We start from the raw sequence: 14,613 nt of genomic DNA, 5'->3' as shown, positions 1-14,613 counted from the left end.
GATTGATACGAATACTGAACGAGTTTCAGAAACTTATAATCAGTTTAAGAGAACTTACGAGTGGATATCGGTATCTCATATTTCACAATCTTGGTTAATATAGGGGGAGATCCCCCAGTACCGGACACTTAAGCCACTAAATTCATAATTCGAAAAATATTGGTTTTATGAGCTCGTGTTATCCATTTATGATAAATATTATCATTTTTATAGTGTACAAAAATAAATTTGAAAATATAAATATGAATTTTGGCATTGCATTTTGATGATGTATTTTAGTACCAAATTGATCGATCTTGAAAGGTGGCACCCAATACCGGACACAATCTGGAAATGCCTCGAATTCTATAAATTTGAACATCATTGAATGTGTTTACTATAGGAATAGTATATAATTGCCAATTTAGTGCATTTGCAACATTTACAAGAACAATTTGAGTTTATCTTAGTTTACAAGATGTCCATCAAAATACTCTTTCATATATGATGAAAAATACCACATTTTACGATGTTGTTCTGAATGTTCATTCATCTTAATTTTATCGCATGTTTGATACCATGATCGACGGAATCCATGAAAAATGAATGTATTTTGAGACACTGGTACAATAATTACAAAAATAACATATAAGAAATCAAGCTGTCCGAAACTGGGGGACAGGAGGTGCTTAACCAATATTGTAATTTGTCCGTATTTTGTTCAATTATGGTACAAAATACATTTATACTATCAAATAAGGATTATTTTCGAACATGCTTGCGTGATCGAAAGTATTTTTTCATATTCAAAATAATTACTAAATAGGCTCATTATTAAGGCGATACGTCATTTTTTTTAAGATTTTCATTTTTTTTACTTTTTTAAAAAGGCATGCATATTTCAAGGATGTGTTATTCTACGCAAACATTAGTCTCCATAATAGCTTCCTTTCTTTCGAATACACCATCTTGATTGAACCATGATTTCTCAATTTTTTTACTTTGTCCGGTATTGGGTGCTGTCCGGCACTGGGGGATCTCCCCCTAACATTTATAAAAAATCTAAAACCAAATATTTTAGTCAATTTCTTTCAGTTTGGCTCTTAAATGGATGTACATAATCCAAAGTTAATGTCCTATCTAAAAATTGCGCAATTATTTTTTATATCATATTTAACTACCAAACATTATCATATAGATTAATAGAATGAATATTATTGCCGTAACCGCAACACAAGCGATGTTTGAAATGATAAAAACAACAAGTTATATTCTAGTAAAAGTTATATCAATGCTCTCCGCTAACTCAGAATATTTTGTATTTTTATTATAAAATAAATAAATAAAATAAATTTGAATATGAATTCAAAAATAATTGAATATTGAGATAACATTAATTATGTGAAGGTATGTACAGCATAGTATAGGGTACGTTGTTGTAAAACGAAGTTCTTATTTAAGATTCTTTCTACAGTCTAGTTTGAATTTAACCTTTTACTGTTATTTAGAACTAAAATTTGGTTAACATTGTATGAAAATAGCATTTCAGAAGAGTTTTGAAGTTATGACATAACAATTTTCTAAACTCAAGGGGGACAAAACACTTTTTATGATTTCTGTAATCTGAATATATTTTAACCAAAACTCTTTCAGTGCTCACGAATATATATTATAGATTGAATCCTACAACAAAAATGAACGCTTTTGCTAGAATTATTGGATTTTATAGCGAAAACCATTGAAAAACTGGTATTTGTAGTATTTTACCTAAGTTTCATATATGTTCGCTTATAAATTGTCCAAATGTACTCTACAACGTCCAAACAACGTAATATAGCACTTGAGCAATCAACTAGAGCATTGAAATTCAGTTTTGAATGTTGTATGGTTAAATTTTGATAAGTGTACGAATATGAGAATGGATGAATTTTAGACATAAAATCAATACTTTTCCATTAATCCAAAGATGAAAGTAAATGGAAACATTTTATGACTGTTAAATAATAGATGACACCTAGGGCCATGAATATAGATAAAGCATTTCAAACTCAATATATCATTTAATAGATTTTTACTTACTTGATGTGACGCCAGTGTCCTGTACGAATATGAAATTGGACCACTGTAATTTATATGTCATTTTAGCGGTTGTAAGAGCCATAAGTGTTGTGTCCTGTTTCGCGTCACGTCGTGTGATTGTGGTCCTTTCGGTTTTCTCAAATTGGTGGACCCTTCGTAAGCCAGCTAGCTGAACAGTTTGTGGAAAAGCACATTTTTTGATAAATCTTGGGTATTTCTTCACGTGATATGTCTCATATTTCCCTTGGAACACATAGCAAACTTAGTGGCATCGTATAGAGAAAGGATATAGCTTTCATTTAAACTCGCAAAAATTTTGGCGGCCATTTTGAATTTGGCCGCCATTTTGAGTTTTGTTGGAAAATTCGATTGTTCACTATTAGCGCACCGCTCGTTTTGAATTCTGAGATCACCATCAGAAAGCTGAGGAAAAATTACGTAAGATAGGCTACATAAACTAGGTGAGCAATGGTAGGGTAAAAGCACCAGTTTTGACCAACCTAAGAGCAAATATTATTAAAAAATAAATGGTCAGCCGTATTTATACTACAAATATGTCAAATGCAAGCTTTCAATCCATATTATGTGAGTAAAATATCAAAACTGAGCTGAAACAATTTTTCTGCTTTGAAAATCCCGTTGGTTAATATAGGCCAACGAAATCAGTTTCGGCCAGAGATTTAACTTCGGTTCCTAAATTGGCCAATTGCATTGATTTCTCATAAGAGTGGCCAAATTAAGAGTGCCCTGGCCAAATTAGGTGTAGGGGAGTTAGAATTATAAGGAAAATGAATTGTTTTTCTTATATTTTGAATCAATTTGGACGAATAAATGAATGTAGCACTATCTTATGAATGTGATCTACTAAACACAAAAGGTTTAATGCTGATAAGCTATGTAAAACGGTGTATAATTCCATATGGCCACAACTGGCGTATGGCCAAAACCGGTACTTCTACCCTATTTACCCTATGAAATGAACGATTTTCTAAACCATGTTCTACGATTTTGACGTATATGGCGAGTACAATGCAAACATTATTTTGTACAACAAAGAAACAAGTTTTCAATCGTTGGTGTTTTATTCGAGTGGAGTGAAGAATAAAAGTATTATTTTAAGTGATAAAATCTGGCAGCCATCTTGGATTTTGACGCCATCTTGGTTTTAAGTAGTAGAATTAATTGTTCACCATGATAGCACTCAACATGTCGAATTTAGAGCCTACCAAGAAAAAAAGGTTACGTATACTCTTCTTCTTGTTATTCTTCATAATCCTGGTGTTGCGTTCCTACCGGAACCGAGCCTGATACTCAGCTTAGTTATCAATACATGTTATTGAATATGAATTTTCTTTTGTAATGAATTTTTTGATAACATAATAATTCTTCGACACATCTTTGAATTCAGGAATAATGATTAAACATTGCTTGAAATAACCAAACTTTGTTTTACCATATGCATTGTTGTCCATTGAATGAAGCTTAGTTTAATTTAGAATGTAAATCTTAAGTTTCTGAGCAAAAATAATCCTTGATTTTCTGAGCCATAAAGTATTTTTACTACCGCCCAACATACATGTGAAAAATAACGAAATTGAAAGATGAAAAGCAGGCTTTGTTCTAATGTGGACGTAATGCTGAAACGCAGGTGTAAAATTTTGAGGTTGGAAAATACGCCGGCCATCTTGGATTTCGACGCCATCTTGGTTTTTAGCTGTTGAATGATTTTTTACCATCTCAGCGCTCATCATGTTGAATAATGAGGTCTCCGTTAAAAAAAAACAATCAGATTCTTTCTTTCTTATCTTATCTCAGCTGTTCAACTGATTGTTCATTTCTGTCAATGGTTTTGGATCAAATAAATAAAAGAATAATGCTATTTTTCAACTGAAAGATATGCAGAACAATCATTCATGTAGCGAATAAGCGTTAAAAATTCCTACTTGATGTTTTTGTTAAGCTTGTTAAGCTGAGGGGCTGGCTTTGTTCCAGTAAGGACGCAACGTCAGGAAAAGAAGAACAACAAGAAGAGTTAGTGTGACGGTGGCATTCAAATTCAACATATTGAGTGCTAACAAGGTGAAAACTCATTCTACTCAAAATAATACTCCAATTCTACATCTTACCCGAATAATACACCAACGATTGAAAACTTGTATCTTTGTAGTACATAATATAATGTTTGCATTCATTGCATTTGCCATATACGTCAAAATCGTAGAACATGATTTAGAAAACCGTTTATTTCATAGGGTAAATGCTATTTAGAGTATTAAGATTAAGATTTCTCGGGATTCCCGTTTCCCGGGCAATGATTTTCTGTTTCCCGGGATTCCCGTATTTCCCGGGATTTCTTAGTTCCCGGGAAGCTCTATTTAAGTACAGAATGGACCATGTATATTCAGGTAAAAACTATCGCACAATTTACTTTTCCTATCATACCACACAATGTCCTTACTAGAAGAGATACGATGTGTTTGTGAGTTAAAATATTGGTGAAAACCAACCGAAAAAGGAGAAGAAAACGGGATGTATTTCACTGACATTTTATAGGTGATTTTTACATGGCTTACTTCACTGCCTACTGGTTGACAATATAACGTTTTCCGGGACAACTACTTGGCAATACAATATAAAGAAATTTTCGAATAATCTATTTCATGATTTGAGTAGAATTATAAAGTTTTCAAGGTTTCTTCTTGTTTGTTTTTTTTATTTTAGTTTTGTTAAGATTTATTAAATGTTGGTAAATATTATTTGAACTTCATACGATACCTCCACATATAATTTTGCTTAATTTTATAAACTTTTTTGTTAAAAAGCCTAGCAAAAAACGAAGCAAATGTTTTTGGAGGAACATAAATAAATTACTAATTAAATGAAAATAAAAACAAATAAATTAGGGGCCCAGATAGCCGTAGCGGTAAACGCGTGGCTATTCAGCAAGATCAAGCTGAGGGTCGTGGGTTCGAATCCCACCGGTCGAGGATCTTTTCGGGTTGGAAATTTTCTCGACTTCCCAGGGCATAAGTATCATCGTACCTGCCACACGATATACGCATGCAAAAAATGGTCATTGGCATAGTAAGCTCTCAGTTAATAACTGTGGAAGTGCTCATAAGAAGAAGCAGACTCTGTCCCAATGGGGACGTAATGCCAGAAAGAAGAAGAAATAAATTACTCATGAAAAGAGAGAACCAATCGTGCAAATGCAATGGGTTAAAATAAAACATACATAAAATAAGACATTATTACAAAAAACTTCATCAAATTAGCATAACTTTTACGTTTTTAGAATTTCCCGGGATCCCGGGAATTCCCGGGAAATGATAATTTTATTTCCCGTTTCCCGGGAAGTCAATTCCCGGGAAAATTGAAAACTCTAATACTATTGCTCACCTACTTTCTGTAGCCTATCTTACGCAATTTTTCCTCAGCTTTCTGATGGTGATCTAAGAATCTAGTGGTGCGCTAATGGTGAAAAAACGATTTTTTCAAACAAAATTCAAGATGGCGGCCAAATTCTAAATGGCTGCCAACATTTATTTTAACTTCAAATGAAAGCTATATCCTTTCTCTATACGATGCTAATAAGTTTGCCATGTGTTCCAAGGAAAATATAAGACACATCACGTGAAGAAATACCCAAGATTTATCAAAAAATGTTTTTTTTTTCGCAAACTGTTTAGCTAGTTGGCGTACGAGAGGTCCACCAATTTGAGAAAACCGAAAGGACCACCCTTAAGTTTTATCGAAAACTAGCGATCAGTGACATAAAATTGGAATTCTAACGATGGGAGCCGATGGCGGCCTGGTTTCAGAGAGAATCGCTCATCAAGACCAAATCTGAAGGAACCAAAATAAAGTGCTAATTATTCCAAAATACTTCGTCCAAGATACCAAACCTCTAGGGGGCATATCCAGAGGACTAGAGATTTTGGCCCACATTTTCAAATGCATTTGTCGAATGTTTACCTTAAAATAAATATTACAAATGTTCAGAATTTATTGTTTTAGTTAATATCTCGCTTAATTTATGATCTCGCCATTGGTAACTAAGTGTGTAGCTTGTTGTTACTGAGCGAACGAATGGTTTTGCACGTTATTTAACCTTCCAGTCATCGCGCTGTTTGCCACCGTCAGAACCACCGCGCTGCTTTTGTGAACGAAAAGCGAGGTTTTTTCCAGCATTGTTGTACAAAATACAACAGCGCGACGATTGAAGTTTTAACAATGCCACGATGGTGAGAAGGTCCTCCTGGATCTCCCAGTGGTGATAGTTTTGATTTTGGTCTATTCATTTGCTTGAAAAAAACAAGCTGTAGCTACACACTAGGTTACCAAAGGCTTTTAGGAAACAGAGATCATAAGTTATGAGAGATATGATCAAAATGTCGCAAAACTTCTCCTCGATCCTCCAGAATATCGCATACCCTCATTCTCCGGCATCAGCTGTGGGTGGAAGGCTAAAGTTCTTCTGCTTGAGCGCCCAAGGAACACGGACACCATTCGATACAGCAATTCACGAGCTTAAGGTTGTACGCCTGAGTGCACACACTCTCGCTCCCAATCGCTCCCCCCGGCAGAACCGATTCTGTGACACAGAAACCCATTCTTGAAGATTCTGATAAATGTACAAGTTGTCATAATGGGCCTTCGAGGGTCGTTCCTTAGTTGCCCTATTTTGCACCGATGTCCTGCTGCGGCAACGCAACGCCTCTTGTAATACCTACACATACTCAACCGGTAGATGTTAGCAAATAAAGGCACCATCAAAAGGGCACATTCGGAAGTTAGTTGAGCTGAACTTCCTCACTAGAGGGGAGGCTGATTAGACCAGTTGGATTAGTTTGTTAGCTGCTCGAGAGTGGTGCAGCAGGAAGGATTTGGGAAAGTGTGGAAAGCTCATCGAATGTCTTCGTTTTGTTCGAAGGCTGCAACATTACGTATTTTGTAAATCATGAGATTTATTGATTTATATTCACTATCATCTCCGTCGACTAGCGTGGACTTTCTTGTACCCGCTACCTTGCCCAGGTGGTATATGGACAGAGCATTAATGAAAACTGTAGAAAAATGATTTTTAAATTTCATGCAAAAATCGTGATGGTGGAGGTCTTAAATTTCCTAAATTTCCTAGAGTATGCGTAGCTTTGAAAAAGCTCATAGTTTATTTAGAGAATGTATTCAAACTCTCAAAGTTTCTTCAATGTCTCGTTCCCTCTCTGTTCGCTACAAGCAAATTCAATCGAAATTTATGTACCTCATGAACAATCCCAACGCAGGGTAACGAAGACCTCAATCAATCCCGAAACGAGCCAATTTATTATAAGCTTCAATCCACCTACAATGAACCACATTTATTTCCCCAGTAATTGACAAAAAAGGCTTCAACATGATTCGACCGCTGCTGCGTATTATGTCGTCGTGCACCTACATACATTTGGAAGAATTCATGAAATGCAAATTGCCTCACCCAGTGCACCACCCCTTTTTTCTGGCAGTTGATTGCACTCGTGGTGTTGTCAGGGCAGTGAAAATTACGCAGCCGGTCGAGTTGAATCCGACATAAATAAGGACCTTCCACAGAGATACGAGCAGACCTCTAAACCGGTTTCGGTTGGCCTCGGTGGGGGAGTTTGGTGGTCATAAAACATGGTGCTTGATTTTCACGACGAAAAAGCCACATTTGCGACAAATTGGATAGACTAAAACTTTTTCTGGTGACCTCTCTCTGTGCTGGTACATTGATGTTGGTCTCGCCAGAGCTTGGTTGAGACTCGTGTTGAATAAGAGAACAGGCCGAAAATTTATACCCATCCTTGGTTGAGGTTGCAAGAGAAATTTGCTGCGATTGTCGTGGGAGTTGCTAATGTGATTGCGTCTATGGGACAAGCAGTCTTGAGAAAAGGGTTCGGATAACTTCGTTTCGTGCTAGCGATTTTTACACTGGACATTGACGAACGATGACAATTTTAGTCGAAATTTACTAAAATTGGTCAGATTCATATATGCAATCTTCAATCTGAATACTAAATCTGAATCCTGAATCTGAATCCTGAATCTGAATCCTGGATCTGAATCCTGAATCTGAATCCTGAATCCTGAATCCTGAGTCTGAATCCTTAATATGAATCTGAATCTGAATCCTGAATCTGTGAATCCTGAATGTAAATCCTGAATCTGAATCCTGAATCTGAATCCTGAATCTGAATCCTGAATCTGAATCCTGGATCTGAATCCTGAATCTGAATCCTGAATCCTGAATCTGAATCCTGAATCTGAATTCAAGATTCAGGATTCAGGATTCAGGATTCAGGATTCAGGATTCAGGATTCAGGATTCAGGATTCAGGATTCAGGATTCAGGATTCAGGATTCAGGATTCAGGATTCAGGATTCAGGATTCAGGATTCAGGATTCAGGATTCAGGATTCAGGATTCAGGATTCAGGATTCAGGATTCAGGATTCAGGATTCAGGATTCAGGATTCAGGATTCAGGATTCAGGATTCAGGATTCAGGATTCAGGATTCAGGATTCAGGATTCAGGATTCAGGATTCAGGATTCAGGATTCAGGATACAGGATTCAGGATTCAGGATTCAGGATTCAGGATACAGGATACAGGATTCAGGATTCAGGATTCAGGATTCAGGATTCAGGATTCAGGATTCAGGATTCAGGATTCAGGATTCAGGATTCAGGATTCAGGATTCAGGATTCAGGATTCAGATTCAGGATTCAGATTCAGGATTCAGATTCAGGATTCAGATTCAGGATTCAGATTCAGGATTCAGATTCAGGATTCAGATTCAGGATTCAGATTTAGTATTCAGATTGAAGATTGCTTATATGAATCTGACCAATTTTAGTAAATTTCGACTAAAATTGTCATCGTTCGTCAATGTCCAGTGTAAAAATCGCTAGCACGAAACGAAGTTATCCGAACCCTTTTCTTAAGACTGCTTGTCCCATAGACACAATCACATTAGCAACTCCCACATCAGGATTCAGGATTCAGGATTCAGGATTCAGGATTCAGGATTCAGGATTCAGGATTCAGATTCAAGATACAGATTCAGAATTCAAATTCAAGAATCAGATTCAAGCATCAGATTCAAGATTCAGATTCAGGATTGAGATTGAAATTGAAATTGAGATTGAGATTGAGATTGAGATTGAGATTGAGATTGATATTGAGATTGCTTTTAAGCAAAACTATACTAAAATAAAACATCGGGACTTCAGGATTCAGGATTCATGATTCAGGATTCAGGATTCAGAATTCAGGATTCAGGATTCAGGATTCAGGATTCAGGATTCAGGATTCAGGATGCAGGATTCAGATTCAAGATACAGATTCAGAATTCAAATTCAAGAATTAGATTCAAGCATCAGATTCAAGATTCAGATTCAGGATTGAGATTGAAATTGAAATTGAGATTGAGATTGAGATTGAGATTGAGATTGAGATTGAGATTGAGATTGAGATTGCTTTTAAGCAAAGCTATACTAAAATAAAACATCGGGACTTCAGGATTCAGGATTCATGATTCAGGATTCAGGATTCAGGATTCAGGATTCAGGATTCAGGATTCAGGATTCAGGATTCAGGATTCAGGATTCAGATTCAAGATACAGATTCAGAATTCAAATTCAAGAATTAGATTCAAGCATCAGATTCAAGATTCAGATTCAGGATTGAGATTGAGATTGAAATTGAAATTGAAATTGAGATTGAGATTGAGATTGAGATTGAGATTGAGATTGAGATTGAGATTGAGATTGAGATTGAGATTGAGATTGAGATTGATATTGAGATTGCTTTTAAGCAAAGCTATACTAAAATAAAACATCGGGACTTCAGGATTCAGGATTCAGGATTCAGGATTCAGGATTCAGGATTCAGGATTCAGGATTCAGGATTCAGGATTCAGATTCAAGATACAGATTCAGAATTCAAATTCAAGAATCAGATTCAAGCATCAGATTCAAGATTCAGATTCAGGATTGAGATTGAAATTGAAATTGAGATTGAGATTGAGATTGAGATTGAGATTGATATTGAGATTGCTTTTAAGCAAAGCTATACTAAAATAAAACATCGGGACTTATGAGACTTATATTGATCATGTACTTCTCAGAGATATATGTTGGCAATGATTTAACCAACATTGATTAGAAACATAAGAACTGAGTATACGATGTCAATCAAGCTGACAAAACCAGTAGTCGAGATTCGAAATAATCCACAACAGCTCATTTTAAATCCAGAACCATTGTTGATTGAAATGATCATTAAGCTTGTCTTTATTTGAACGTACTCTGAGTGGCGCCGTCCAACATATGGTATTTGGCTGCTCAGCTCGAAAATGATGTTCCCGATGGAAGCAACCTGCATGAGTAAAATTTGAATAAATTCAGTGCAGTATCAGTCTTACTTACCTCATCCTGGAATAAATCAATTAAATAACACCAAACGTAATATTCCTGGAGCATAAATAGGATGGTTCCTACGATTGCCAACGACATGAAGTTCAACCCAATGTCTTTCGAAATGTAGAATAAGGCTCCAATACTAAAAATTGCAAAGTAATGGACTACAAAAAACATTTTTCCTACCAAATCCTTAATGATTCTCAAATTTCTGAAAAAAGAAACGTTAGTTCACTGTAAACAACAGTTGAATATATTCTTCCAAATACCGCCAATACTCCATATGTTGCTTCAACGCCACCTTTAGTTCTCTCCTCAAGCAGTCATAATAATAGTCATCCTCAAGACAGCACAGTTTCAACATTCGTTCGTACCGATGAGCTAACATTTTCAACTTCATTCGCATTCCCAGGAGTAGAATTGCTGTAGTTGTAATGTTACTAAAGAATCTTGGATATGTACCGATCGGTAAAAGACTTATGATTAGAAATTGGAAAATTGCTGATCCATATTTATTAGTCCACGCTAGCGCGTGAGGTGCACTGAAAGCTATTTCAGTTGCCTTATTCGGGATTGAAAGGAAAATAGTTTCTGCGATGATTAGGACATAAACAACGCCCATTATAATGTTTGAAGATTGTTTTAACTTCATTTGTTCGATTTTGTCAAAAGAATCATTTCCAGATTTTACATGGCTACTACTGACAAATATCTTGACTAACGCAATTGAATTCGTTAGAACAATTAGGACGACCAATTTTAAAATTGTAACGGAAATGGCAGCAAGTTTTATTACTTGCAGTACAACTGATGCGGTGTTCTGTTGCTTGTCAATCATGGCCTGGTGGAATTGAAGTATGAATACTATTGTTTGAAACGTGAATAATGCATTTGTAAAATAGCGAACGAGTTGCTTTCCTTTCCATCTTGACGACCATGTGCTCTCGATGCCTACCATAATAGAAAACGTTCAAATACTGAAAATTTGAGAATCTGATTAACCAAAATTTATTACCTCCAAGCAACAACAACACGTCCAGCAACCAAAAGCAATCACCTTCTAAACCTTTGTTGAACAAAAAATGATGGATTTCATTGATTTTCATTAACCACCAATCACATGTTTTAATACGAAATATCTTAAAAATTGAGAACATTTTGTCTTACTGACGACTTCAAATAACAAAAGATAAACCGTATGTCTGTATGGAACTGAAATCATCAGCTTAAATAAGCAAGAGAAGGGTGAACGACTTCAACACTTCTGACATACACGTTTCCAACCGACAATGCGACCTGTCACGTAGATATTTAAATTACCATTTGCTCATACATTTGTTATAAGGTTCTTTATAATCAAACTGTTATGTGTGTCAAGACGTCAACTGTCAGTGGTGGAAAGTTTATGTTGAGACACAAAGAGTACTTATATTGATACATTGTTACCTATTTGAAGGGGATTTTTTTATTACCGTACGGGTTTGGGCCGAAGGGTCTCAGATTTTCATGAAACTTTTTCCACAGGCAGGGCTATGAATAAAAAAAAAATGAGAACAATTCAGGGTCGCCTATTTTTCCGGAAAACTCAGGTGGAAATTTTTTGTTTTCCCTTGACACTACTTACTTTGAAAAATCATAACTGAAGAACGAAGCATCGTAGGAACAAAGTTTTTATATGAAAATTTAAGCAAATTTTTTCAAATTTTTTTTTTTTTTTGATTTTTGAAAAAAATTGCTTGAACTGGAAAAAGTTTTCCACAAAATTTTCCACCGTTGGGAAAATTCGTAAAGAAAAGCCGGAAAAACTATGCCCGAACTCGTGGAAAAATTTCAAAAAAATATTTTCGAGAAGGTAATTTTATAAGCTTCAATCACTGAAATTTTTGGAATGCACTTTTTTTTCGTTTTTGAGTAATGGCCAATTTTGTGAAAAATGTCCAGATGTGCCATATAAGACTTTTCTTTGAAAAATCATAACTCAAGAACGAAACATTGTAGAAACAAAGTTTTTATGTGAAAATTTAAGCAAATTTTCTCAGAAATCCAAAAAAAAATATGAATTGGAAAAAGTTTTCCACAAAATTTTCCACCGTTGGGGAAATTCATAAAGAAAAACTGGAAAATCTATGCCCAAACTCGCGGAAATTTTTTAATAAAATATTTTTAAGAAAGAAACTTTATAAACTTCAATTCTGGTAACTTTTAGGATGTACTTTTCTTTAGTTCCTGATCTATGATCAATTTTGTAAAAAATGCAAAGATTTGCCATAAATGCCTTTTCGTTTAAAAATCATGACTCAAGACTCATCATGACTTGTCGAACCGGACTCAAATTATCTAAAAAATATGAAATTTTTGAAATGGAATCAGTTTCCCAGGACATTTTTCACTGTTTATGAAAACAAATAATGAAAACCCGATTAGCTATTCCAGCTTTCAAACAAAGTATATTTGAAAAGAGCGATCAATAAGATCCAATCCTACAATATTTTTCAATACGCTCATTTTTCGTTACTAAAACATGATTAAATATTGCTAGGATGAGCTGTTTGAACCATATATTTACATATTTATAAGTTTATAAACAAAATTTCTTAAGGCGAAACTGGATTGGATTTCCATGTTCGGCTTTCACGATTTTTCATATTTTTTTGGTTCATTATTTTCAAAATCGGTTTTCGTCGAAAGATAGAGGAAGGTTCAAGGTATCTTCTGAATTTTTTTCCTAGTGGAAAATGTTTTCCGTTTTCGAGATTACCATTTTCCTGTGAATTTTTTTTGATTTCCCCTGAGCCAACTTTTGGCTTTGCACGCCGATATCTCGCAAAGTTGATATGGAAACGCAAAATTTGGAACTCGTCGAAAGATGGGGAATTTTACAAGGAAAATAATCGCCGAAGACACTATATGTGAAAAATGCGTTTTTCGCGAGATTACCATTTTTCTAGGGAGCGTTCCACGGAAATTTTCATCACCCAGTAGTATCATACGCATGCGTGTATGTGTAAAACAAGAAACCAGCAGCAGATGACCGGTTTGCTCGGTCGATTACGGACGGCACAAAACGGAGAACGAAAATCATCAAGGACGGGTGGGATATTTGAACAGATTCCTGCGGCAGCAAACACATTTTAGCCATAGACTAGCGGATTGATGCAATGAGAGAGTTGGCATCATTCCTTCTGTACTCGTTTGCCTGTTGCAACCGTACAACCGTTGTCAATTTGTTTGGCTCTATAAAATCATCATTCGCAAGTCTATAGAAATAGTGGCTATACTCGCTATTTGCATTGCGTTGAAGCGTGAGCGTAACTTCTATTTTGAGCAAATCGATTTACTCTGTAAAGGATTTGTTAATGTGAATATCAATAATTTGCAACAAGTTTGTTCATGGTGGATCAGATTAGATTATATTCTTAGAAATTCAATGGCTATGAATTCAAAACTGCTAGTTTTGAGTACAACCAAGAACTACATACGAAGAGCAAATTGTTTCTTAAAATGGAGGAACTGTTTAGGACAACGAAAAATATTGAGATTTCCTTTCCACTTTTGGTCGATTTACAAATAATGGGGATTATTTAAGTAACATAAGACAGTCTGAGAATTATCGGATTTTCTATGTTGTTTTCTGGATTAGTAATGAATGCTCAGGAATACTGAACCAATGATTCTGGCAGTGACATATATGATTTTTGCAAATATAAAGAAATACTGGAATAGTTTATTGATGAATTTTTATCACATAATGTTCAATATGTGCAACATGGGAATACTTCAGATTCACTGTGAGTTTATTCAATAATTTTCAAACTATTCGTTATTGTTTCGAGCTGCTGGAATAATATTTAAGTAAATCGGTAGTTCCCAAACTTTTCGCGGACCTCTAAAAGTGATTGAGAGATCATCAGCACCGAAAGCTTTTGAAAACTTTTGAAATATTCGTTATGAATCAACATAAACCTTTCAAAGACTCACCTAAATGATTTGTCTGTAACCCACCACAGGCGATGCAAGAATTCTTCCAACACCATTCGAAGTTCACTAAAAATCTTACCAAGAGTCATTCAAACATCTTAGTAACGTTTGATAAGCAATTTCTAAATGATCATACCACAA

The 14,613-nt window shown here is 35.3% G+C and overlaps 1 protein-coding gene across 2 annotated transcripts; it reads right to left on the bottom strand.

Annotated features, from left to right (window-relative positions):
- Window positions 1-10,169: 10,169 nt before the first annotated feature.
- LOC23687925 lies at window positions 10,170-11,752 on the bottom strand. 2 transcript variants are annotated; one of them, XM_011494932.2, is made up of 4 exons: window positions 11,510-11,752; window positions 10,764-11,445; window positions 10,504-10,705; window positions 10,170-10,453 (listed from the first exon to the last, which is right to left on the bottom strand). In XM_011494932.2, exons 1-4 carry the CDS (start codon window positions 11,649-11,651, stop codon window positions 10,223-10,225), a joined length of 1,257 nt encoding a protein of 418 aa, XP_011493234.2. In that variant the 5' UTR covers window positions 11,652-11,752; the 3' UTR covers window positions 10,170-10,222. The 2 variants fall into 2 exon arrangements, with proteins under 2 accessions (XP_011493234.2, XP_021697025.1); XM_021841333.1 differs by having other exon boundaries at window positions 10,764-11,471; window positions 11,552-11,752.
- Between the last annotated feature and the right edge of the window lie 2,861 nt (window positions 11,753-14,613).

This window comes from Aedes aegypti, chromosome 2 (assembly GCF_002204515.2).
Source record: "Aedes aegypti strain LVP_AGWG chromosome 2, AaegL5.0 Primary Assembly, whole genome shotgun sequence".
Taxonomy (NCBI): Eukaryota; Metazoa; Arthropoda; class Insecta; order Diptera; family Culicidae; genus Aedes; species Aedes aegypti.
This window is presented reverse-complemented; position numbering and strand designations above follow the sequence as displayed.

Coding starts and splice junctions, on each gene's coding strand:
- LOC23687925 (XM_011494932.2), bottom strand. CDS start 11,651: ATGTTCTCAATTTTTAAGATATTTCGTATTAAAACATGTGATTGGTGG. Junction 10,706..10,763: donor CAACATATGGAGTATTGGCG/GTATTTGGAAGA, acceptor TTCTTTTTTCAG/AAATTTGAGAATCATTAAGG. Junction 10,454..10,503: donor TTGATTTATTCCAGGATGAG/GTAAGTAAGACT, acceptor TTACTCATGCAG/GTTGCTTCCATCGGGAACAT.